The sequence below is a fragment of the Orycteropus afer genome, unplaced genomic scaffold (assembly GCF_000298275.1).
Source record: "Orycteropus afer afer isolate SDZICR_OR568_19922 unplaced genomic scaffold, OryAfe1.0 scaffold00130, whole genome shotgun sequence".
Lineage (NCBI taxonomy): Eukaryota > Metazoa > Chordata > Mammalia > Tubulidentata > Orycteropodidae > Orycteropus > Orycteropus afer.
Window position 1 is genome coordinate 6,496,848 of NW_006921717.1, and position 27,053 is coordinate 6,523,900.

The 27,053-nt window shown below is 46.9% G+C and overlaps 2 protein-coding genes across 2 annotated transcripts in view; both read left to right on the plus strand.

Annotated features, from left to right (window-relative positions):
* Positions 1–859: 859 nt before the first annotated feature.
* Positions 860–7,109, plus strand: WDR74 (WD repeat domain 74). Its single transcript, XM_007944859.2, has 11 exons — positions 860–923; positions 1,005–1,111; positions 1,202–1,323; positions 2,884–2,959; positions 3,084–3,230; positions 3,374–3,475; positions 5,386–5,486; positions 5,564–5,619; positions 5,944–6,089; positions 6,579–6,635; positions 6,930–7,109. Exons 1-11 carry the CDS (start codon positions 860–862, stop codon positions 7,107–7,109), a joined length of 1,158 nt encoding a protein of 385 aa, XP_007943050.1.
* Positions 7,110–8,872: 1,763 nt separating this feature from the next.
* Positions 8,873–27,053, plus strand: part of STX5 (syntaxin 5) — a 38,532-nt gene continuing 20,351 nt past the window's right edge. The window contains exons 1-9 of the mRNA XM_007944862.2: positions 8,873–9,097; positions 10,437–10,507; positions 10,673–10,728; positions 10,842–10,912; positions 14,016–14,132; positions 14,211–14,267; positions 14,440–14,521; positions 18,476–18,582; positions 18,778–18,899. Coding sequence (XP_007943053.1) covers positions 8,873–9,097; positions 10,437–10,507; positions 10,673–10,728; positions 10,842–10,912; positions 14,016–14,132; positions 14,211–14,267; positions 14,440–14,521; positions 18,476–18,582; positions 18,778–18,899 — 908 coding nt within the window. The remainder of the gene's footprint in view (positions 9,098–10,436; positions 10,508–10,672; positions 10,729–10,841; positions 10,913–14,015; positions 14,133–14,210; positions 14,268–14,439; positions 14,522–18,475; positions 18,583–18,777; positions 18,900–27,053) is intronic.

The following is a 27,053-nucleotide window of genomic DNA, read 5'->3' on the forward strand; positions in this document are numbered from 1 at the left end:
AGGAATTGTGGGGCTGGCGCGGGATCGGGCAGTGTTTTGTTCTGCTGTGCATGGGGTCGCTATGAGTCGGAAACGACTCGACTGCACTTAACAACAACAACAACATATCATGAATCCTCAGTGTGCGGAAATAAAAACGATGCCCTACTCCACTTTCCAAAAGAGTTGTTTTAGTTTGTCGAGTTTTATTTTTCTCTCCGTGTTTCTTCATTTGCTTTATTATGTCTTTTACACTCAAGGTTGAAATCACGCACTGTATTAAGGATCTGAATAGTTTCTAAAGTGGCTTCTGTCTCCACCCGGCATCGCAGTCCAGGTGCAATATCCACTCCAAGTGCAAAAGTTACTCTTCAGATCCCCGTAAACATCTTCCAATTTAATTTTCGTAAAGCAAAATAAGCTGGAACAGGAATCCTGATCACAAGAATTAGAACATAAGTTTAAAAGTCTCACGGGCTCTAAACTTGCTGGAGCCATGGAAGGTGGATGAACCACTGAAACTATCGCCCTGAGATATTAAATAAATAAATAAAGACAAAAGGAAAAACAAGATGGAGCTGGCAGGGAATCTTTACACTTCCGGCTCTTTAAATTCCATAAACTGCCTTTCTAAGGCATTTGACTGCTAACCAAAGGTTGGCGGTTCTAACCCACCAGCCCTCCGCAGAAGGAAGATGCGGCAATCTACTTTCGAAAAGATTACTGTCTTGAAATCCAGCGGGGGTCTCTGTGAGTCGGAATGGACTTGATGCGAGTGGGTTTGGATTTTGGCTTTGGCTTTGGCTGGACCAGACGCGTCGCCCGCTGGTGACTCAGACATTGCGCCGGAAGTACGAGCCGCGGGCTCCAAAGACCTGTCATGGCGGCCGCTGTAGCGCGTTGGAACCACGTGTGGGTTGGCACTGAAACAGGGATCCTGAAAGGTGGGTGGCAGGGCCGAGCATCGGGAAACGCGGGGTCCGCCCTCTCGCGATCCCAGCGCACCTGACGCCCGCGTCTCGCAGGGGTGAACCTTCAGCGCAAACAGGCGGCGAACTTCACCCGCACAGGACAGCCTCGGCGCGAGGAGGCGGTGAGCGCCCTGTGCTGGGGCTCGAACGGCGAGACGCAGGTGAACAGTCGTGGGCTGGGGCCGGAGCTGGGGGACTGGGGACTCGGGAGCGTCGCCCCCCTCGCTATTCGGTCCCCCTCTGCTCCTCAGATATTGGTGGGCTGCGCGGACCGGACGGTGAGGCACTTCAGCACAGAGGAGGGCAGATTCCATGGCCAGAGGCACTGTCCTGGCGGCGAGGGCACCTTTCGAGGCCTCGCCCAGGCCGACGGGTAGGACCGGTCCCCTCTCTGAATGCTTAGTTGGTTCGGAGAGCGAGGAGGCTACCTCAGGATATCTGAATAATGGCGATAAACCCTTAGATGACACGGGCCCGTTGGGTGATAGGGACCTAGATTCTCCTACCTTTGTTTATTCCGTTAACACATATTTATTGAATATCTGAGTTCCAGGCACTGGGCAAAGTGCAGGGCCTGCAGGTGCCCCGCACACACACAGGTCTGTCCTCACAGCCTTGGCATCCTCTTGGATTTCCCTCCTGCTCCGCCACAGTATTCTGGGTGACCCTGAGTGAGTCATTCAGTCGTTTTGAGCATGTTTCTAAGTGGGGACTGACCACCAATAACAAGGTGATGAGACTCCTAAAATAAAGGATTGGACAGTGTCAGTGGTTAAGTTACTGGTCCAGGTTTCTGAACAGGAAGAGAGAAAGCTGTGAGCTGTAAGGCTGCATGGGTTTGGCAGTGCTAATTCTGACAGGTGAGGCCTGTATGGGCTCTGTGGGGGATAAGACATTTGAAGTGGGCTTTGAATGATGGGTAGGATTTTGACAGATGGAGAAGGAGGTGCAGGCACCCTAGAAAAAGGGTGTTGACTGGGGAGAGGCAAAGATTGGTCGCAGGCTTACAGGGTCCATTTCAGGGAAGATAACAGAGCATTTGAAGACGGAAACCGAGGAAGCCTTTTAGTCCAGAGTGGGCAGGGTAGATTGGGATTAGATGCAAAGGGGTTTAAGTGCCAAGGTGAGAGATATGTTCTTTTGTTTTGTAGGTGTGGGGAGTTGTTGAAGGGTTTGGGTAGGAAGTGCTGTGCTCAGAGCTGTGAACATGTAGGAGTGGGAAGGATGGATTAGCAAGAGAGCTGTTGGCAGACTGTTGCCATAGTCCAGGAAATTGATACTGAGGCCCTGAACCAGGGTGGGGAGGGTGGGCAGATGTGAGAAGGACATAGGCACAGGCTATACAGAACCTGGGAACAAACTCCTTTGGATTTCATGGGAGGGATGCTTTGAAGAAGACACTGATTTTAGTGGCTGGCTGGGATCCGAAACAAGGAACTTGAGAGAAACTCGTGTTTGGTTGTGGCCAAACCCTAAATCCAAAGCAGCTTCCTGTCAGCCCTTTCAGAGCTAGTGATCCTGACCCCTGGTAACTGACTTAAGATTCAGAAAGATCAGCAGGGTCAGATGCCTGCAGATGTCGTTGGAAAAGCAGAAGCACTCTGCTTTGGAGTATCCCAGACTTGTTCCAGCTCCGGTTCTGACATTTACAGCTGAGTAGGCAAATATTTCAATTTTTCAGAGCTTCCGTTTCCTTACTTATAAAATGGATAAACCCTACATCCTCACCTTGTTAAGGAAATTAAATAAGATAAGAGACTTGGAAGCTGTAATGCGCTGCCCAGACCCCAGTTACTTAGAGGCCTCCTTAGAAGCTGGGCTGGTGGGAGGGAATCTCCCTCCTAATTTGAATCGGGGAGTAGGTTGGCTAGGGCCTGGACTGGAACACCTCTTCTTTTTTGTCTACCCAACTCCTTCTTCCCTCTACTTGCAGCAACCTGATCACGTGTGTGGATTCTGGGATTCTCCGAGTCTGGCGTGACGATGACAAGGAGCCATCCTCTGACCCAGTGAGGCTCTCCTGCCCTGATGGGGGGAAGGACGGTGGAAGGAAAGGGTTGGAGCCTGATGAGGGCTTTGGGGGTGGGAAGGCTGAGGCCCCTGAGGTTGACTCTCATCTCGAGCTCTTTGCAGCTTCTGGAGCTGAGGGTGGGCCCCGGAGTGTGTAAGATGCGCCAGGACCCAGCACACCCCCACACGGTTGCCACTGGCGGAAAGGAGAATGCTCTGAAGGTGTGGGATCTGCAGGGGTCTGAGGAGCCTGTGTTCAGAGCCAAGAATGTGAGTGACAGGTGGGGAGGGGCTGGGTCTAAGTTCCAGGAAGGCTGAGGGCACGGACTGAGTGCGAAGCCAGATGGGCTTTGGAGGGGCACAGTCAGCCCTGCCCTGCCCCAACTCTGTCCTCCATCTACCCATGACACCAGGTGCGGAATGACTGGCTCGACCTGCGGGTTCCCATTTGGGAGCAGGACATACACTTCCTCCCTGAGTCCCAGAAGCTTGTTACCTGCACAGGGTACCACCAGGTGAGGCACCCACTCCAGCCTCCCCTGGGCTGGAGCAGCCTCTCTCTGCAGGTTCGGCCCCACGACTTGGCACAGCCGCCCTTCTCACCAGCCTTCTCCCATCCCTGAACTCTCATAAGCGGGAACTCTTCGCCGTCCTTCTCAGCCCTACCACCGAGCCAGTCACCTTCCCTTACTACCTTCTGGGGTGGTGTTTGCTGAACTCTGGCTCTTCCTTCCCTCCTGTCCGGACGAGGAGAGGAGTAGGGGGTATCCTCTTCACAGTGGGACCCATAGGGTGCAGGTGTCACGATATGCCAATAGACTAGGTGTCCAAAGAACTGGGTTCTGGTCCCGACGCGGTCTCTCATTTGCTTTGGGACCAGGCCTTCCCTTCCCCACTCTGGCCTCAGTTGCACAGGAAGGATCATGACAGCTGTCTCATCCGAAGTCCTAAGACAGGGCTAGGTCCCTGTATTTCCCGTTTCCTTCACTCTGTGTATCTGAAGTCTGATCTTTGTGATATGCCTCTGCTCAAAATACCTATGAGGCCTTTCTCTCCCTTCCCTCATTCAGGCTAGACTCTGCTTGGAATTCACTTCCTTCTGACATTGAGCTGACTTGCCTTTCCAACCCTCCTCCCCCTGCATCAGCAGATGAAGTGGGGGAACAGCTCACACTTGACCAAGGCAGTGCTTCCCCACTCCCCAACCTGGGGACCTCTCCCCTAGCCCTGCCCATTTCTGCTCCTAAGCAAGCTTGTACCTTTCAGGGTCTCAGTTTGTGCCACCCCGCTACAGCTACAAAGTTCCGGCAGCGCTTAAAGGCCTCTAACTTCAGGAGGAGGAGAGAGAATCACCGTCAGCCTAAAGCTGACTCCTGTGAGGTGGAGGTCAAACACAGCTCACTCTCCAGCTGCTTTACCATTTCTGCCACCAGGCATCCCCCTCCTGGCACTCTATTTCTCTGCTGGGTTCGCTGCTTTGTTGAAATAGTTGCACAGCACTCTCATACTATACTTCAGTGGCTTATTAAGGAAGTAACGGGGTGCCACTCAGGATCAGGGTCTTTGGATGTAGACAAAGTCTGGAAGGTTCCCCTGAAGCGGAGAGCTCATCTCTCCCTCTTTGGTGCGGACAGCTCTCAGCTCCTCCCTGCTATGCGTGCCCACCTCTCTGCCTCTGGGCTCCCTGGTGTCAGCCTGTCCACTGCTAACTGACCCAGCTCCCAGCCAATCTAACAGCTTGGTTCAGCTCTCTTGGCTGCATTCCTAGCAGCTGGTTTCTGCCACCATCACTGAGTCTGCCACAGGGCCCCTTCCCAGCCTCTCACTGTCTCCAGTGTTATAACCCTTGACCTTTGTTTCTGTTCTTTTAGGAGGTTCTTCACCTTCTCTCTCTGCTTCTTCTCTCCTCTGGCTTCTTGCCTTTTCTCCTGTCTGAAACCTCTTTAGGGATGGCTGCTTATATAAGCCAACTCCTTATCAGGATCAAGGCATGGCATTCCCAGCGAGGCCACAAACTGACCATTCCCCTTGGTAGACCATAGTCACTTATTTGCATAATCTATTGACCAGTCCCTGCAAGATACATACTAATCATAGGGCAGGCTGCAGCCCGGGGCCAGACAAAAAGTATCAAACCATTGAGTTGTTTACAATTCACCAAGACATGTCAATCAACCTGAACTTAACAAACCTCTGGGGTGGAAAACGCAGGACTCTGGGGAAAAAAATCTCTCAAGCTGTTTTCCCATAGAACCAAGACCAGAGGCCACAGAAAGGAACTCCTTTCATCACACCTGCCCACCTCACAGATTGTTCTGATGACCAAATGATAAAGTTGTTCTGAGAATGGGTCAAAGTGGGCAAGTGGGAGGGTCTGGAGAAGCCCCAGGAGGGTGTGCTGGCTGAGAGTGGTCTGTGTCCCCAGGTCCGTGTCTACGATCCAGCCTCCCCCCAGCGCCGGCCAGTCCTGGAGGCCACTTATGGAGAATACCCACTGACAGCCATGACCCTCACTCCTGGGAGCACGTGAGTGCCTGGAGGGGTAGGGTGGGTGATGGTGGCTCAGGAGGTTCCAGCTGACTGCCTGCCTCTGGTCTCGTCAGGTCAGTGATTGTGGGGAACACGCATGGGCAGCTGGCAGAAATTGACCTCCGGCAAGGTAAGAGGGCCAGCCGTCCCCAGGGAAAGGGGGGAAGGGCGAGGACAAAGGGCAGGATGTCCTCTGTGGCAGTGCCACTCATTGCGTGGTTGTGAGCTCTGCTCATGTGCCACATGGCCTGGGTTCAAATCCTGGTTTCACCAAAAGCTGTGTAATTTTGGGCACATTACTTCAGCTCTGAGTTTCTTCCCCTGTAAAAAGGAGGTATTACTGGTGACTCCTGTGTCAGTTATGCTGAGGACTAAATGTTGAAATGTAATTACATCAGACAGTAAATGGTTTTGTTGACTAGCCAGCAAGTGCTGATACCCCTGTTGTCCCCAGGGCGCCTCCTGGGCTGTCTGAAGGGGCTGGCAGGCAGTGTCCGGGCATTGCAGTGCCACCCTTCAAAGCCCCTATTAGCCTCCTGTGGCCTGGACAGGGTCTTGAGGGTACACAGGATCCGGAACCCACGGGGCCTGGAGCATAAGGTGAGTGCCCAACCCTCTGAGCCTTGACCCATCTACCTTGTTCACAGTCCTTAGAGCCCACTGCCTCCTGTGTTACCATTCATGTTTCCAGCTACTTTTAGTGTGCCTGGGCTCCTGATAGCCCTTGATCATCTTCTTTTTATTCTTATTGTGATTTGGGTGAAAGTTTATAGAGCAAATTCATTTTCCATGCAGCAGTTCATATATGTTTTGTTTCGTGACATTGATTGCAAGTTCTCTTCCCGGTTCCTCCCTGTGCTTACCTTTCCCGTGTCCTTTCCTGTGCATTTCTGCCCTCTGCTCTATCTCCCTGTGCAAACACTGTCCTTCTGATCTCCCACGATTGATTGTTCTAAGAAGTGTACCTCCCTGGTGTAAATGTTCACCTTATATGCCTGTCTATTGTTTGGCTGGAAGCCATGGGAATGAGTTCAATTTCAGGCCCAAAGAGTGACTAGGGGCCATGGTAAAATCCCTCATCTTTTGCAGGTTTATCTCAAGTCTCGGCTGAACTGCCTCCTTCTGTCAGGCAGGGATAACTGGGAGGTGAGTGACTGGATCTGAGAATGTGGGAGCCAAGGGCATAGGTGTGAGGATGTCCCTTGGGGAGAGAAAAAGGGGAGGGCAGACTGGACTGGTCCGTTTGCAAGCCCCATCGCTTCACTTCTCTGACAGGGTTATTGCCAGATTTAAGAGCAGGGACTGCAGTGATTTTCCTGGAGCAGGAAATAAAGGGGGTGGGGGTGGAGTCCGAGGCAGGATTATTTCCCAGCTAGCGCCTCCTCCTGTGGGTCTGTGTCACTTTGCCCCTGATTCTTAAACTTTCCTTTCATTCACCAGGATGAGCCTGAAGAGCTTCAAGAGCCCAACAAGGTGTCCGCAGAAGACACAGAGACGGATGAACTTTGGGCTTCCTTGGAGGCAGCTGCCAAGCGGAAGCTTCCTGACTTGGAGCAGGGCCCAGGTGCCCTCCAAACCAGGCACAGAAAGAAGAAGCGGCCTGGGTCCACCAGCCCCTAAAGACCCTGTACCCACATTGTAAATAAACATCCCAGCACCCACCATGACTTTCAGCTTTTTGTGATGAGAGAAAGGAAACAGGTGGTTTGGGGTGGGGGCTCCTGGAGCTTGGGGCAGCGGGAATTCTGACGTCACAAACGCCAGGCGAAGGGCCCGCGGGCGGGCTGGCCTGGCTGGCACGGAGTGCGGGCCTTGCGGGCCATGGGCTGCTGCCAAGACAAGAACTTTAAGAACTCCGATGAGACAGGCAAGGAGACCGATTGCACGGAAGGTGGGATCGGAGACGCAGAGTCAGGGGAACGGGTTGGGTGCAGGAAAGTGGGCTGCCCCGCGGGAATGCCGGGGAGGTTGGACAGAGGAGGCTAGAGTGGAGCTCAGTGGCCTCGTCGACCCTATAGGCACCGAAAGGACCAATGTCAATGACACTCCCAGCCACCGAAGACAAAAGTCGAACGACAGCCTTCTAATCACCGTACTGTGGCGACGGCTTTCCATGTTCAGCCGTAGGGGCTCCGCACGGGCCAAGCGGCAGTCAGTCCAGAGTCACAAGCGGGGGAGTATGTACCCGGAGAACATCCATGCGAGGATTCAGGAGGAGTCAGAGAAAGGGTGACCGCAGCCCGGCTTTCAGTTCACCCCAGCCTCCAGAGAATAAAATTTTTAACGTGGACCTGCGCGGCTGTCTGCTCCTCCGCTGTCTGCTCCTCGACTGCGCGCGGAGACCATTAGGGCTGCGGGCTCTTTAAGACTCCTCTCCTGAGGCTGGCCCAGCCCCCTTGACTCAAACGCCAGCTCCTCAGGGGCGTGGTTACGGAATCGCCTAGCCAATGGGAGGGCGAAGTCGCTCTTACGTTTGGGTGGGGGGGTGCGTCTGCCAGGTCGGAGGGCTAGAAAAGGTCGTGGCGCCGTGCCTTCGTCACCTGGGGCGGGGCTGCGTGTGGGTGACGTGGCGGCTTGAAAGCTTTGGTCTGGTTTCGGCGGCTTCTGCGTTCAGTAAGGAGGCGGTGACGGCTTCGGGAGACTGTGGTATTGACAGCGGCGGTAGGCGGCAGTGAGGAGGTAGGATTCTCTGTAAGAGACGATCCAGCCACCGTGTCAGCTCCAGGGCAGCACCTCTCCGGGGGCGGCGGCAGGCGGGGGGGGGAGGGGAACGGGGAACGAGCCGGCAATTGTTGCCGGCCCGGCTCGGGGTGAGCGAATGCCTCACTGTCCAATCAGGAGAGCTCCTGTTGAGCAAGACATCGGTATTAACTAGTCAGTGGTTGCAATCTTCCTGGAGGCGGACCTGGAGCGAGGGGTGGGACTTCCTGTTTCAAACAAACACCTAGAGGTACCCCCCCCCCTCCGCCCACCGAAGTGTGTACACCTTAGGAAGCCAGTCATCGTTTTCCGCGGAGGAGTTTAAGGCGCCTACAGTTACGAGAGCTCCCAGTTAGGGCCTGGGGCAGCTGCAGCTGCCTAACTGGAGCCTCAGGGCCACGAAACCTGGTCTTGGCTCTGTTCAGGGCCCCAGGCCTGCACTCTAGCTGCCTAAGCCAAGTTGGAAAAAGTCTGAGGAGGGAATGAGTTGAGCCGGGCAGGAAGCGGGGCTCTTCCCACTTCTGTCCGGCCTCGGGATCTGCTGGTGGCCTTGGGCGCAAAAGTCCGTGCCAAGTGCAGAAAGGGCCTGAGGATTTACTGGAGGGGAGGGGGACTTGTGGGAGGGGAGGCTGCCTGGGGAATGACACTCTCCCCTCCACAACAGTCCGAGGTTATGCGTCTCAATGATCCCGCGGAAACGCTACGGGTCTAAGAACACGGATCAGGGTGTCTACCTGGGTCTCTCAAAGACACAGGTCCTGTCCCCTGCAACTGCTGGCAGTAGCAGCAGCGACATCGCCCCTCTGCCCCCCCCAGTGGCCCTGATCCCTCCCCCTCCCGACACCATGTCCTGCCGGGACCGGACCCAGGAGTTCCTGTCTGCCTGCAAATCTCTGCAGAGCCGTCAGGTAAGGACCTGGAGCGGGAAGGGCGGGGGAGAAGTGAGCCTTATTCATGTGGGAGGAGCTGGGCTCTAGCACTGTTAAATGAAGTAGTTCCTGGGGGAACCTGATGGGGGGCTCATTGGCAGGTTGGAATGACTATGTGAGATCCACTAAGCAGAAGAGGCAGGCTAGCTAACTAGAGGTGAGGACCTTGACTTTGGTAGGGATTTCCTGAGGGTAGGGCTGCTGTTCTGGGAGGAATACCTCAGGGCCAGAGGTGGCTGCGCCGTATTTGATTTGGTTAAGGAACAGGCTCTAGAAAGAGCCTTTAGCTGGGAGACATGCACCTAGAATTCTAGTTTCCATCTCATTCTAACACAAGTTTACCTGGTGACCATGAGGAAGTTAATGAACTATTTGGACTTCAGTTTTTGTATCTGGAAAAAAGGAAAGAAGTTTTCTAGGTTATTGATTTTTGTCAGCATCACTTTCGTATTTTTAAAAATAGATCACTTTGTTTTAGTCCACATTTCTGAATCTAAATGGGATCTGAGTAATAGTATTTTTTAGTATTTTTCACATTCAGCTCTTGTTGATTACTACTCTCCTGAATGATCGCCAGTCTTTCTAGTTACACATCTCTTTGATTTCCTGATTCTAGGAATAGAATGGCATATAAGCTACCATTTATTTAGTATTTATATTGTATTTATATATATCATAAATAAGTAAGTAAATAAATGAACTCACTGCCACCAAGTCGATTCCAACTCATAGCGACCTCCCTTGGGTTTCCGAGACAGTAAGTCTTTATGGATGTAGATTGTCCAGTCTTCTGTGGAGTGGCTGGTGGGTTTGAATCACCACCCTTTTGGTTAGCAGTCACGTGCCTTAGGCACTGTGCCACCAGAGCTCCTTATACTTCTATGTGTGCATATATATACATTAGGGATTTGGTCAAAGGGCTCTGCAGCTTCTTTGTCATCTAATCTTAGCAGCAACAACAGATGATAGGATGGAAAACTAATTTGCTCTGTAAACCGTCACCCACATCACAATAAAAAGTTAAAAAAAAAAAAAGTGGTAGGTGAATTGTCTTTATTTTGGAGAAGAGGAAATAGAGACTCAGAATGGTTTCAGAGACTTGCCTAGAGACCCTTAGCTAGTAAGTGGTAGAGTCAGGCTTTGAACTCAGATCTACTTGTCTTTAACGTGGGTGCTAAATTACTACTACTGATAAATCTAAGTCATCTGATTGGGGACTTCGTGACTAGAAGGAGTTTAGTGGGCACCTCGGGAACAGTAAAGGTTAGAAGTGAGGAGAGGAGAACTAAAGTTGTTACCATGTGTTACCCTTTTTCAGAATGGAATCCAAACAAACAAGCCAGCTCTGCGTGCTGTCCGGCAGCGCAGTGAATTCACCCTGATGGCCAAGTAAGTTGAGCGAAGCTGCATGGTGGGGTGCTGTCGTGTCTGAAGAGAAGGGCGTTTGCCTTTGATAGTGTTGACTGAACACTGGGATTGGTTGTGCTGAAGCTGATGAGGGAAGGGCATTCTCCTGTCCTTCCTAATAGTGTTCTCACTAATGTTCATTTGCAGGCACATTGGGAAAGACCTCAGCAACACATTTGCCAAGCTGGAAAAGCTGACAATCTGTGAGTGTTTTAGGGTCTTTCAGAGGTGGGGCAGTGAATCAAAGAGGCTGAGGTCATGTCCCTGAGTCGTGTCTCTGACCACACCTGTCACGGCTTCTCATTTGTCCCTACAGTGGCAAAGCGCAAGTCACTCTTTGATGATAAAGGAGTGGAAATCGAGGAGCTAACGTATATCATCAAGCAGGTGCGTTACTAGCCATCAATCAGATCACTTCCATCATTTTCCATTGCCATGGAGGCCCAGGGCAAATTCCTAGAGCTAGCCCCAAGCATTCTACTCATCCATTGAGCCAGTAGATACCTTTGGATCATCTACCATGTACAAAGAACTGTGCTAGGCACGGGTGACATAAACATGGAGACAGAAGTCCTGCCTTCAGACTCACTGTCTAGAAGAGGTATCTAACTCTGTAAACAAGGACTTACAATGAATAGGTGGCAAGTGGTATGGAAAAGATCAGTGAGACCCCATGAGGGTGCTGAGAAGGATTGTATGGTAGAGATGAAATCTGAACCAGTTTTAAGTCTTGTTTAGTGGCAGTAGAAGGACATTTCAAACATGAGACAGGGCTTAAAAAGGGAAAGTTCAAGAATAAGACTTGCCTTCCAGTCTTTACCAGGTATCAGCTGCTTAGGAATGCCTGCCCTTGTCATCTGTTTAATACTCTACCCCAAACTCTGATTCCCCTTGCCCTGCTTTACTTTCATTTTCTATTCTGATGTTCTCTGTAATTACCTTACTTGTTATATTTATTATTTGCCTTTGTCCCAGCTGCCCCCAACAAAGAAAAGAAAATCGTACGTGCCATAGCACAGGGAATTTTCTCCTGCTTTTTCACAAACGTATCCTAAACGTCTATATAACAGTGTCTAACATTTAGATCGTCAATTCTACAACACTTCTTTGTGCTCATGTGGAACCTGTATATAGACCAAAAGTAGTCATTCTACTGGACAAGGGGATATTGTGTGGTTTAAAGTCAGGGAAAGTGTGCATCAAGGTTGTATCCTTTCACTGTACTTACTCAGTGTATATGCTGAAGAAATAATAAAAGAAGGTGGATTATATGAAAAAGAATAGAGCATCAGGATTGGAGGAAGACTCATTAACAACCTGCGATACGCAGATAACAAACCTTGCTTGCTGAAAGCAGAGACTTGAAACACTTATTGATGAAGATCAAAGACACAAAGAAAAAAAATCCTCAAAAGCAAAAAAAAAAAAAAAAAAAAAAATCCTCCAATAAGCAAAATGGTAAACACGGAAAATACTGAAATTGTTAAGAATTTAATTTTGTTTGGATCCATAATCAACATCCGTAGAAGCAGCAATCAAAAAATCAAGCAAGCTATTGCATTGGGCAAATCTGTTACAGAGGACCTCTTTACAGTGTTTAAGAGCAAAGATCTCACTTTGAAGACTAAGGTGTGCTTGACTCAAGCCATAGTATTTTCAGTCACCTCATATGCATGTGAAAGAAGGAAGACTACAGAAAAACTGATACATTTGAATTATGATACTGGTGGTGAATACTGGAAATACCGTGGACTGCCATAAGGACAAACAAACCTGTTTTGAGTAAATACAGCCTTGAATGTTTCTTAGAAGAGGATGGAGGAACTTTGTTTCTTGTACTTTTGACATGTTAGCAGGAGGGGCCGGTCTCTGGAGAAGGACATCACGCTTGGTAAAGTAGACGGTCGGTGAAAAAGAGGAAGACCTTCAATGAGATGGACTGACACAGTGGCTGCAGAAATGGGCTCAAGCTTAGCAGGGATTGTGGGGATGACCCAGGACAGGGCAGTGTTCATCCTGTTGAGCATAGAGTCACTATAAGTTAGGTGACTCAGTGGCACCCAACAGCAACAACACGTAGAAGGCACTGAATTGCTGTTTGTTGAGTGAGTGAAAGATGGGGTGAGGCTGGAAGAGTAGGTTGAAGACTGGTTGTGAGGAGCATTGTGGGCCTTGCTAAGGAGTGTAGAGTCATACTGAATACCATGGGCTACAAAGGAGTCTTTTCAGGAGGAGAGAGTGACCTGGAACTTGGATGGAGCAGAGTCCAGGGAGGAGGCTTCTGTGCTTGTTCAGTACAAAGATGATGTGCAGAGCCCAAGGACAGACCAAGAGGTGCTGAGCTGTTAGAAGAGGGTTCCGTTAACTAGAAGCTCAGGTGTCATAGTGCTTAAGGCATTTGCTAACCAGAAGGCTGGTGATTCAAACCCATGAGCCACTCCTTGGAAGGAAGATTGGGCAATCTACTTCTGTAGAGATACTGCCTCGGAAACCCAAGGAGGGGTCGCTATTGAGGCATTTATTGCATGGGCATGTAATAACCAGCCCATTGGGTTCATGCAGACCTGAGTTCAAATCTCACATCTACCCCTTAAAGTGTGATCTTAGATATGTTATCTAACTACTCTGAGCTTCACTTCCTTTATCAGTAAAAAGATAATAACAGTACCTTCCAAATAGAGTTTTTGTGACAATTCATTTCCATGTTTTTTCAATCCTTCACATCAGATTGTTGAGTGTTCCTTGCCCTGGAGGAACTTCCTGATTTAGTGAAATAGATATTATACAAATAAACAGAAAAGACAATTTCAGATAGTGGTGAATTCTGTGAAAGAAGTAACCAAGGTGAGTTGCTTGGAGTGAGGACTAATTTAAATGGGGTGATTTAGGATGGCCTGGCTGAAGAAGTGACATTTGAGAACGGATTGAGGGTAGGAGAGACATTGTCTGGCATTCAAAGCCTGCCGGTGATACTAACTCATGGGTGACCTTGGGCAAGTCACAGATTTTACCCTTTTGTGATAATTTTTAAAAGAAATTCTTTGTACTGAAAGTACCTTGTTGATATCTTTGGGAAACAAGGAAAATATTAAATACTGTCCCCTTTTCCGGAGTAGGGCCCATATGCTTTGTTGGTCAGCATGCTCTGGGTCCAAGATTGCCCTTTTAAGATATTCTGTGGCCATGAGCATGGCCTCACAGGGAGCCTGGCTTCACAGGGTAAATGGGACAGTGAAATGCAGAGGGTGAATAAGTCAGTCATTTACAAATGAATGAGGCTGTATTTCACCTCTTTCTGGCTCTTCTCTGCAGGGACTGAGCTAGAAGCAAACTTCACTGCACTCTCCTTGGGAAATCCCAACTGGCCTTTCTGGTCTGACAGAGATACCGAATTCCTGCTAGTAATTTCCACTCTGTCCTCTCTGCCAGAGGAGTCCATATGGGTGAGATAATGGCTGAGGACTTTTTTTTCCATTGGCTCTCTCACCAGGATATCAATAGCCTCAACAAACAGATTGCCCAGCTTCAGGATTTTGTGAAAGCCAAGGGCAGCCAGAGTGGCCGGCACTTGCAGACCCATTCCAACACCATCGTAGTCTCCTTGCAGGTGAGATCCGGGGTAAGAAGTAAGGAGGCAAAGGGGAGGAAGGTGTTCTTTGGCTGACCTTCTTTCCTTTTCTTCTAGTCCAAATTGGCCTCCATGTCCAACGACTTCAAATCGGTTTTAGAAGTAAGAACAGAGGTGAGAAGAACCTGTATAGGAGGGGTAGGAATCTGGGGGATAGGAGCCCGAAAGGGAAATGGGAAAGAGGAAGGGTAAGGACAACAGGATCAGGGGGCCCACAGGAAAGGTCTGGGTAACATGGCGGATTGCCAGAGGCCTAAGGACCCCTACATTTCTTTCCCAACTCTAGAATCTGAAGCAGCAGAAGAGCCGGCGGGAACAGTTCTCCCGGACACCCGTGTCAGCCCTGCCCCTTGCCCGCAACCAGCTGGGTAAGTTATAGGCATAGGGGAAGCTCTGAGGGGGTAAAGCCAAGTTATTCTGGTTGTTGCATCCTCCAAAGGCAAGTGTTGTAGGAGAATAGAGGGGCAAGGAGATTGCTTAGTCACTACAGTGTGGACTTCAGTAGTCTCTGTGTCTCAGTCAAACATGATTTCTGAGACTTGTGGTCTGTACTTTGTCTCCCACATTCTCACTTTTGGGAGTGAACTCAATGTTCCAGAAGAATGATGTTCTTGTTATTGTTAGGTGCCATCGGGTTGGCTCCGACTCATAGCGACCATATGTACAATGGACCATATGTACAATGAACGAAACACTGCCCAGTCCTGTGCTAGCCTCGTAATCCTTGGTATACATGAGCCCATCATTGAAGCCACTGTGTCAGTCCATCTTGTTGAAGGCTTTCCCATTTTCCGTTGACCCTACATTTTACCAAGCATGATATCCTTCATCAGGGAATGGTCCCTTCTGACAACATGACCAAACTAGGTGAGACGAAGTCTGGCAGCTCTCACTTCCAAGGAGCACTCTGGCTGCAGTTCCTCCAGGACGGATTTGTTTGTTCTTCTGGCAGTTCAGAGTACTTTCAGTATTCTTCGCCAACACCACAACTCAAAAGCATCAACTCTTCTTTGGTCTTCCTTACTCATTATCCAGTTCTCACATGCATGTGAGGCAATTGAAAATACCGTGGCTTGGGTTAGACCACCACTCGTCTATCAGTTTGTCGTACTATGGTGGATTGTGTGTTGCTGTGAGGCTGGAGGCTATGCCACTGGTGTTTCAAGTACCAGCAGGGTCACCCCTGGTGGACAGGTTTCAGTGGAGCTTCCAGATTAAGACAGACTTAGAAGCAGGAAGGGACCATCCACTTCTCAAAGAACTGGCCAGTGAAAACCTTATGAGTAGCAGTGAAACACTGAAACATTAATGAGAAACTTGGTGAATAGCCCTGGAACATTGTCCGATATAGTGCTGGAAGTTGAGCCCCTCAGGTCTGAAGGCACTCAAAATACAAGTGGGGAAGAGCTGCCTCCTCAGAGTAGAGCTGACCTTAATGATGTGGATGGAGTAAAGCTTTTGGGACCCCCATTTGCTGATGTGGCACGACTCAAAATGGGAAGGAACGGCTGCAAACATCCATTAACAACTGGAACACAGGATATACGAAGTATGAATCTAGCAGAACTGGAAGTTGTCAGAAATTAAATGGAATGCATAAAGACTGATATCTTAGTATTAGTGAGCTGAAATGTTTTGGCCATGTTGAATCTACTATACCAGGAATGATAAATTGAAGAGGAATGGTGTGGCATTAATTATCACAAAGAATGTTTCAAGATCTATCCTGAAGTACAATATTGTCAGTGATAGGATGATATCCATATGCCTACAAGTAGTTAATACTACTACTATTCAAATTTATGCACCAATCACCAAAACCAAACATGAGGAAATTGAAGATTTCTGGCAACTTCTGTAGTCTGAAATTGACCAAACATACAATTAAGATGTGTTGATTATCACTGATGATTGGAATTCAAAAGTTGAAATCAAAGAAGAATCACAGGTAATTGGAAAATATGGCCTTGGTGAGAGAAATAACGCTGGAGATCTCATGATAGAATTTTGCAAAACCAATGACTTACTCATTGGGAATACCTGTTTTCAACAACACAAACAAAAGCTATACACATGGACATCACCAGATGGAGTACACAGGGATCAGACTGACTACATCTGTGGAAAGAGGCAATGGAAAACTCGGTATCTTTAGCCAAAACAAGACCGGGAGCTGACTGTGGAACAGACCATCAACTACTCACATGCAAGTTCAAGTTGAAGCTGAAGACAATTAAGTCCACAAAAGTAAAAATATGACCTTGATTATATCCTTCCTGAATTTAGAGACCATCTAAAGAATAGATTTGATGCACTGAACACCAGTGACCAAAAACCAGAGGAATTAGGGATGACATCAAGAACATTATCCATGAAGAAAACAAAAGGTCATTAGAAAGACAGGAAAAGAAGAAAAGACCAAAATGGGTGTCAGAAGAGACTCTGAAACTTAGTCTTGAATGGAGAGTAGCTAAAGCAAATGGAAGAAGTGACAAGATAAAAGAGCTAAACAGAAGATTTCAAAGAGCAGCTCATGAAGACAAAGTCAGTATAATGAAATGTGCAAAGACATGGAGTTAGAATACCAGAAAGGAAGAATACACTTGGCATTTCTCAAGCTGAAAGAACTGAAGAAAAAATTTAAGCCTTGAGTTGCAATGTTGAAAGATTCTATGGGCGATATATTGAACAATGCAGGAAACATCAAAAGGAAGTGGAAGGAATACACAGAGTCACTGTACCAAAAAGAATTGGTTGATGTTCATCAATTTCCAAACCAAACTCACTGCCATCAAGTCGGATCCGACTTATAACGACCCCTCCTCGGGTTTCCGGGGCAGTATCGCTACAGAAGTAGGTTGCCTAACCTTCTCTCTGAGGAGTGGCTGGTGGGTTTGAACCGCCAGCCTTCTGGTTAGCAGTCAGATGCTTTAGCCACTACGCCACCAGAGCTCCTGCATCCATTTCAGGAGGTGGCATATGTTCAAGAACCAGTAGTATTGAAGGAAGAAGTTGAAGCTGCACTGGAGGAATTAGCAAAGAGCAAGGCTCCAGGAATTGATGGAATACCCACTGAGATATTTCAACAAATGGATGCCCTGCTGGAGGCACTCACTCGGCTATACCAAGAGATTTGGAAGACAGCTGCCTGGCTAACTGACTGGAGGAGATCCATATTTGTACCCATTCCAAAGAAAGGTGATCCCACAGAATGTGGAAATTACTGAACAACATTATTAATACCACATGCAAGTAAAACCTTGCTGAAGGTCATTCAAAACTGGTTGCAGCAGTATATTGACAGAGGGCTTCCAGAAATGCAAGCTGGGTTCAGAAGAGGACATGGAATGAGGGATAGTATAGCTGATGTCAGGTGGATCTTGGCTCAAAGCAAAGAATATCAGAAAGATGTTTACTTTTGTTTTATTTGACTATGCCAAAGCATTCAATTATACAGATCATAACAAATTATGAATAACAGTGAGAAGAATGGGAATTTCAGGACACTTGATTGTGCTCCTCAAGAACACGTCCATATACCAGAAGGCTGTTGTTTGAACAGAACATGGGGATACTGCATGGTTTAAAATCAAGAAGGAAGTGCACCAGTGTTGTACCCTTTCACCATAATTGTTCAGTCTGTATGCTGAGCAAATAATCTGAGAAGCTGGATTATATGAAGAAAAATGTGGCATCAGGATTGGAGGAAGACTCATTAACAACCTGTGATATGCAGATGACACAACTTGATGAAAGTGAGGATGACTTGAAGCCCTTACTGATGAAGATGAAAGACTTTAGTCTTCAGTACGGATTGTATCTCAACATAAAGAAAAGGAAAATCCTCATAACTGGACCAAGCAGCATCACAGTAAATGGAGAATAGATTGAAGTTGTTAAAGATTTCATATTACTTGGTTCCACAATCATCACCAGTGGAAGCAGCAGTCAAGACATCAGGTGACGTATTACACTGAGCACATCTGCTGTAAAAGACCTCTTTCAAGTGCCGAAGACCAGAGATGTCTCCTTGAAGACTAAGGTGCACCTCACCCAAGAAGAATGATAATATCTTACATTTTTTTTACACATACTTGCTTTATTCACATTCCCTCATTTGCTTTTCACAACCACCCTTTGAGAAAGCAAGTATTATTATCCCCATTTTATGATTGAGGAAACTGAGGCTCGCAGAGTTTAAATAACTTGCCCAAGGTCACAAGGCTAGTAAGTGGCAGAGCTGGGATTCAGCTCCAGAGCATGTGGGCTTTTAGCCTGGCTTTTATCCACTAACATGTGCCCTGTCTTCTTTCCTCCACCAGGGGGTGGTGCTGTGGTTTTGGGGGCAGAGTCCTGTGCCTCTGGGGATGTGGCCATCGACATGATGGACTCTCGGACCAGCCAGCAGCTGCAGCTCATTGACGAGCAGGTACTCAGGCTTTGAACTGAGGAAGAGTTGCTCATCTTTCTCAGAAGGAGGGTGGCAGCTCCCCTTTGCTCCTCTGTGGTCCACAAGCAAATATAATGTGCCATGGGCAGACTGGCAGGCTGAGAAGGTCCTAAAGACCCAGGCCCTACTCTAGGGAATCTCACAGTTCGTTTGTGCTCTCTCTCTTTCCTGAAGGATTCCTACATACAGAGTCGAGCAGACACCATGCAGAACATTGAGTCTACAATTGTTGAGCTGGGCTCCATCTTTCAGCAGTTGGCACACATGGTTAAGGAACAGGAGGAAACTATCCAGAGGTGAGATGCTGTATTTCTCCAGATAGGAGCCTTCTCTTCACTGTGACTTGGCATCCTGAAGGTCCCCAGGGACACCTTTACTTGCTATATCCACTCATCAGGTTTTTACTGAGCACCTGCTCCATGTCAAAGGAGCTCTAGTGGCACAGTGCCTAAAGCTAACCAGAAGGATGGCAGTTTAAACCCACCAGCTGCTCTGCAGAAGGAAGATGAAATGGCCTACTTTCTTAAAGATTTACCACCTTAGAAACTCAGTGAGGGTCCCTGTGAGTCAGAACTGACTGGATGGCAGTGGGTTTCGTTCCATATCAGGCACTGTTGTAGGTGCTGGGGATACAGGGGTCAATAGAACGGTAAAATGTCTATTTCATAACCTCTTTTTGTAGTATAAGGGGTTCTGGTGGTGTGGTGCCTAAGGCATTTGACTGCTAACCAGAAGGTTGGCAGTTCAAATCCACTAGCTGCTCCTCAGAAAGAAGATGGGGCAATCTACTTCTGTAAAGATTTACCACCTCAGAATCACAGTGGAGGTTGCTCTGAGTTGGAATTGACTCGATGGCCATGAGTTTGCGTCCCCCCCCCCCTTTGTAGTGTATGTATGGAATTGTGTAGGATAAGAATTGATAAGAAAATTTCAGATAGTGATAAGGGCTGTTCAGATAATTAAGGTAGGATGGCATGTTAAGAAAGTGACTGAATAGGTACATTGATTGGATTGGCTGTCAGGGAAGGCCACATTGAAGAATATGTGACATTTAAGCAGAGACCTTATTGACATGAGACATCCACCCAGTGAAAAAGAGAAAGGGTATTCTAAGGAGTAGAGACAGCTAGAGGAAAAGCCCTGGGGGGGACAGTCTTGCTGTATTCACGCATCGGGAAAGCTAGTGTAGTTAGAAGTGAACAGGAATAGAGAGGTATAGGATGAGACTGGTCATGCAAGATTTTGGAACTAGGTAAGTGAGGATATCCAATGGGAAGGCCTCATTCCTCTGGGGCCTCCTGCTACTGCAGGAGGCATTTTATCTGGTCCTCTTCTGTGGCACTGAGCTTTCTTTCAGTCAATTACAACCCTACAGCAATGGTTGAAAGAGACAAAAACCTTTGCTCTTGTGGATCTTATACCTTAAGGTGAGTTAAGCTTATGCATATACTACTATCAAGTTGATTCTGAGTTATAGTGAATCCTATAGGACAAAGTAGAACGGCCTAATAGGGTTTCTAAGGCTAGCAGCACAGTGCCTTAACCATTGCATCATCAGAGTTCCTGAATAGGGGAATAAAAAATGAAAAAACTAAATCCACTGCCATCGAGTTGATTCTGACTCGTAGCGACCTCCATTAGGTTTCTGAGGCGGTAAATCATTACTGAAGTAGATTGCCCCATCTTTCTTCCAGGGAGCAGCTGGTGGATTTGAACCATCAGACTTCTGGTTAGCAGTCAAATGCCTTAGGTACTGTGCCACCACAGCTTCTTGAATAGGGGAATAGATGATTTAAAATAAGCGTGATAAGTAAATTGTCTAACACATTGATGTTATTCTTAGGTGCCACTGAGTCAGTTCCAACTCATAACAACTCTGTATACAACACAACAAAACACTGCCACCCTTACGATTGTTAGTTTGAGCTCATTGTTGTTGTATCTACTGTGTCAGTCCATCTCTCTAAGCTTTTTCTTCTTTTTCACTGACCCTCTACCTTAACCAAGTGTGATATCCTTCTCTAGGGACTGGTTTTTCCTGATCACACGTCCAGAGTATGTGAGGTGAAGTCTTGCTGTGCTTATTTCTAAGGGCATCCTGGCTGTACTTCTTCCAAAACAGATTTGTTCATTCTTCTGGCAGTCCATAGAAGAATATTCACTATTCTTTGCCAACACCGTAATTCAAATGCATCAACTCGTCTTCATTCTTCCTTATTGTCCAGCTTTCACATGGCATATGAATCAATTGAAAATACCATGGCTTGGGTCAGATGTACCTTAGTCCTTAAAGTCACAACTTGGCCTCTTTTTTTTTTTAATGCATTTTCTTGAAATATTTATGTACAGTGAAATACGCAAAACTAAAGTGACATAGGTCGATGCATTTTTTTTTTGCAGTGTTCCCTCCCACCCCTGCAAACCAACAAAGAAAGTTTCCCTCCATATAAAAACCTTTCATTGACCCTCCACAACAATGAACTAATACTATATTTGTCCTTCTGTGATTGACTTATTTCACTCAGCATAATGTCCTCCAAGTTCATCCATAGTATGCAGTGTTTTGCGGACTCTACATTATTCTTTAGTGCTGCATGGCATTCCATTGTGTATATGTACCATAGTTTGGTAATCCATTCTTCCGCTGATGGGCACGTAGGTTGTTTCCATCTTTTTGCTATTGTAAATAGTGCTGCAATGAACATGAGTGTGCATGTATCTGTTCCTGTCCTGGTTCTAACCTCTCTAGAATATATACCTAGTAATGGATTTGCTGGGTCAAGTGATATCTCCAATTCCAGCTTCCTAAGGATTCGCCATATTGCTTTCCACAGTGGTTGTGCCACTTCACAGTCCCACCAGCAGTATATAAGAGTCCCAATCTCTCCACATCCCTGCTAGCATTTACAACTTTGCTTTTTAACAATTTAGTTTATCTTGAAGTTGAGTATTGGTTCATTTATGAGGATTTTTGTTTTCTTTATGTTGAGTTGTAGTTCATACTGAATGCTGTAGTCTTGATCTTCATCAATAAGTGCTTCAAGTGCTTTTTGTTTTCAGTAAGCAAGGTTGTGTCGTCTATCTGCAGGTTGTTAATGATTCTTCCTCCAGTCCTGATGTCATGTTCTTCATATAGTTCAGTTTCTTGAATTATTTGCTCAGTATACAGATTGAATAATGCACACCTTTCCTGATTTTAAACTACACAGTAGCTTCTTATTCCGTTCAAAGGACTGCTGGTTGGTCTGTGTACAGGTTCCACATGAACAGAATGAAGTGTTCTGGAATTCCTATTCTTTACAGTGTTACCTGTAACTGTTTATGATTCACACAGTTGAAAGACTTTGCATAGTCCAACATAATAAAAAGTAATAAATGACAACAGAAATGATAAATGGGAAAAAAAAAGTGATAGGATAAATAAAAATAGAGTAAGGTAACCTAAATAGGAATAAGTAAGATAAGATAATAGTAAGATGACCTAAGTAGGTTTGTAGGATCAAGTTATAATTTGAGATTGTTGTAAAAGGGTACTGGTGGTAGTAGAGTCAAACACTTCTGACTTGAGGGGTGAGGTGCAAATCCAGATCAGCCTGGAAGTTAGGCATAGCCCCACTCTCCAACCTTTTTACCAGTTCTGATACAAGCTGTTCCATCCATGCGTTTTGTACATCTCTTCTGGGTTCAGTAATCTATTGCAATGGCCACACACAACTGTCAGACCACCAAGACAACTAGATGGTGCCCAGCTACCACTGTCAACCACTCAGAGGGGGATCTATGTAGGTGATCCTGGATAGAGTGGGAGAACAATATGGGACAAAACTCAAAATCATGAAAAAAAATAAAAGGGACCAGGTTTGCTGGTCTGATAGAGCCTGGTTGAATTCCTGAGACTGTGGCCCCTGGCTCCCTTCAGGTCTGGACTGGAACCCATTCCTATGGCTTTCAGCCAAACAAAAGACAGGCATATAAGCTGAACATTTACATTACATAGATATACTCCTTGAAGAGATCAATCATGGGAGAATAGAAGGACAGGGAGACGGCCTGGCGGGCAAGAGTTCATGGGAGGGAAGGACACAGGGAAGAGGTAGGTAGCTATGGGGAGGAAGTGGGAGGGGAGGTGTTGCATTGTGGGAAATTGCAGTCAATGTCATGAGATAGAGTGTGTGTGAGCTGCTGTATAGAAAATTAATTTGCTCTGTAAAGTTTTACCTAAGTCACAATAAAAATTAAAAAACAAAACAAAACAGGAACTGTTAGACCATAGTTAACACTAAGGATCAACAGGTTACAACTCAATATCAGGATCAGGAAGCATGTAGGCAAACTCCTCTTCAGTGCAGGACAGCTTTCTCAGCTCCTCAGTGGTGCAGGCCCCCTCCCAGTCCCCTAAGGACAAAATCCTCTCAGCCCCTGTATGAAAAAATTTCAAATATAAGAATCAATACAAAGCCATTTCTTATGAAGTGGAAGTCAAATATATCCCAGATTTCCACGTTCTCCAAGCTGTTCCATCTCTGACAGCAACCACTCCTTCCCCTTAGCACTTTTCCCTCCCCTGTTTGGGTCAGCAGTTGGCTGTGTCTTAAAGAACACAGGAACTGTACTTAGAGTTACATGGTATGTTAAGAAACAGTACAACTCAAGAACAAGAAGCATGTAGGGAAAGTCGACCTTGTTTAATACAGGACTGCCCTCTCAGCTCCTCTTGGCCATGCAGGCCTCCTCTAAGCTATGTGAGGACAGGTTCCTCCTAGACTCCCCTGAGGATCGGCTTTGCTCAGTCCTGCATTGAATGCCACTGGGCCCTTCTGAGCCTGTCACTGTCTTCTGTATTGTAGCCCTTGAGCCATGATACAGCTCTTTAGAAGGAAACCTCTGTCTTTCTCTCTTTGCCTCTTCTCCCTCCTTTCTGTTTCCTGTCTACCTGCTTCTTTCTGTCTGAAAAAACTCTGGGATTGGCTGCATATATACACAATTCCTTGTCAATTTCAAAGCATGGCCCCTCTCCAGCAGGGCCACAAACTGACCAATCCCCTCTCAGTAGGCCACAGAAACTTCATTTGCATAGCAGGTCATAGACATTTCCTTTGTAACATCTTATTCACTTCATTTGCATAGTATATTGACCAGTCCCCACAAAGTGCATACCAATGACAGGGCAGGCTGCAGCCCAGAACCAGACAAAAAATAACAAATCACAAGTTGTTTGCAGCATACCCAAGAGATGTCACTCAACCTGGACAAATGTAACAAATCCTCTGGTATGGAAAACTAGGGCAAGAGTAGCTCCTCAGGACTTGTAGGGTAAAAATCTCCCAAACTATTTTTCCAAGGAACCAAGGCAAAAGGTGCATAAAGAAACTGATTTCACAACAGCTAGTTAAGGTAGGACCTAGTAAGAGGGTGGCATCTGCAAACAGCATGGTGGGAACATCCTCAGACCCCCACCTCCACACAGGGGAAGGAGGGTCTGGAACAGTGTCAGCAGCCCAAGGCTGATACCTCTGAGGCAGAGCTCAGACTTGCCGTCACCCTTCAACCTTTTTTTACCAATCCTGACGTTGACCTTGCCTTCCACGGCATTCCACTTTTCTCCTGGGTTTGATAAATCATTACAGTGGCCACACACAGCTCACAGAGAATACTCATGATTATGGGGTTTATTAGGGAAGTAACAGGTTATAATTTAGGATCAGGAATGCTCAGGATACAATTCTTAGATAAGGACATCCTCCCCTTGGCTGGGCCTGTAGAGCCTCTCTTCAGCCCGCAGCCTCTCGGCCTGGCCCTTGCCGTGCTCAGGCAAGCGTTACAAAGCTCTTTTAGCTCTTTCAGCAGATGTGTCCCACTCTGCCAGCAAGCCTGCTGCTCAAAGGCACTCGGCTTTCTTGCACCGTAGACCTGAGAGCCCGCTGCTCTGTCTCCTGCTGGTCTCCTGGTTCTGCTGCTGTCTCTCTGCCTTCTCAGTGCAGGGATGTCAGGTCCAGGGATGTGCTTTTCTCCCTTGATGGCAGTGAGAGCCCCCTTCCACCTCTGGGATGGCTCATTTTAAGCCTAGTAGGATGGCAAAACTGACCAATTCTCATGTGAGGGTGCCATCTACCTTATTTCCGTGGTCCCAGCCCCACAGGAGGAGCTCTGGTGGCACAGTGCCCAAGGTCCTTGACTGCTAACCAGAAGGTTGGTGGTTCAAACTCACCAGCCGCTCTTCAGAAGGAAGACCGGGCAATCTACGTCTGTAGAGATACCGCTTCAGAAACCCAAGGAGGGGTTGCTGAGTTGGAACCGACTCAACATCAGTGAGTTTGGTTTTGGGGTTAACCCCACAGGGGTGCCATGTAACTTGTTTATATCATTAACAAGCTATCCGTTTCCCTTGGTGGGCCACAAGCACCTCACATTTGCATAGTCCCACCCACTCATCTGGTGGGTGTCACAAAGACCGTGGCTAGAAGAGCCATATGAAATAATTTACTTCACCATAGCACCTGACCCTGACTTGAGGGAAGATAAGGGAAGTTAGCCATATAGATAGCTGAGGAAAGAAGATAGTAGGCAAAGGGAATAACCAGTATCAACGCCTTATGGCTGGAAAGTATCTGATGACTTCAAACACAGGAAAGATGTCACTGTAGCTGAGCTGGGGACAAGTGGGGATGGGGTGGAAAGAATAGCACAAGGTGAGGTCTCTGAGGAAATGAGGGACCAGATCATGTGGAGCCTTTTAATGCCATTTTGAGGCTTTGACTTTGATTGAGTGACATGGGGAGCCATTACAGGGTTTGACCAAAGGGTGACATGATGTGACTTCTGTTTCAAAGGGATCATCTGCATGCTGTATTGCGCACAGATTGTGGGGGGTAGGGTAGACCAATGCAGAGGCCTTTGCAGTGTATACAAGGGGTGCTGGTAGCTGGGATCCAGATGGTAGCAGTGGGATTCTAGATATGTTTTGAAGGTAGAGCCAACCTCATCAGTTAATTGATGAACTGGATATACACACACATATATACATATATATGTATACACACACATGTACACACACACACACACATATATATATATGTACACACACACATGGGAAGTTAGTTATAACTCCAGGTTTTTGATGTGAACTACTGAAATGATTCATGGTCTTCACCTGAAATAGGGATGGTAACTTGGAGTAGAGTAGTTTTGGGGGGAGGCAAATAACTTTACTGCTGGAAACATCCATCAAGAGTTACGTAATCTGTTTGTTAGACATTTAAGTGGAGGTTTGAGCAGGCAGATCGACGTTTGGCGTTTGAGACACAGGTCCCACCACTTGTCTGTTGGTTTGTCACACTCTGGTGGTTTGCATGCTGTGAGGCTGGAAGCTTTGCCACCGGTATTTCAAATCCCAGCAGGTCCCCCGTGGTGGACAGGTTTCAGTGGCGCTTCCAGACTAAGAGCAGGAGGAAAGGCCTGGTGATCTACTTCTAAAGAAAGTGGCCAATGAAAACCTTGTAAATAGCAACAGGATACTGTGTGATACGGGCTGGAAGAGGGGCCCTCGGTTGGAAATTACTTAGAATACAACTGGGAAGAGCTGCTGCCTCAGAAGTAGACGCGACCTTAGTGATGTGGGTAGAGTAAAGCTTTCAGGACCTTTGTTTGCTGATGTGGCATGACTTAAAATGAGAAGAAACCGCTGAAAACATCCATTAATAATTGAAACACGGAACGTATGAAATGTTAATCTACGATAATTGGAAGTTGTCGAAAATGAAGTAGAATGCTTAAAGATTGATGTCCTAGGCCTTAGTGAAATAGACTTGTATTTGCAATTTTGAATCAGACATTCATGTGGTCTTTTATGCCAGTCAGGAATGACAAATGGAAGAAGAATAGTGTCACATTGGTTGTCAAAAAGAATATTTTAAGATCTGTCCTGAAGTACAGCAATGTCAATAATAGGATAATATCTGTATGCCTATAAGGAAGACCAATTAATATGACTGTTACTCAAATTTATGCACCAATCACTAATGCCAAAGATGAAGGAATTGAAGATTTTTACAGACTTCTGCAGTCTGAAATTTATCAAACATGCATTGATAATTACTGATGATTAGAAAGTGAAAATTGGAAACAAAGAAGGATCAGTTGGAAAACATGCCCTTTATGATAGAAACAACGCCAGAGATTGCATGATAGAATTTTATAAGACTAAACAATTTATTCATTGGAAATACCGTTTTCAACAACATAAACAGTGAGTACACACAAAAACCTTAACAGATGGAATACACAGGAATCAATTCTACTACATCTGTGAAAAGAGACAGTGGAAAAGCTCAATATCATCAATCAGAGCAAGGCCAGGGACTTTGTGGAACAGATCTTAGGCAAGTCATTCATATGCACGTTCAGGTTGAAGCTGAAGAAATTTTTAAGAAGTCCGCAAGGGTCAAAGTACA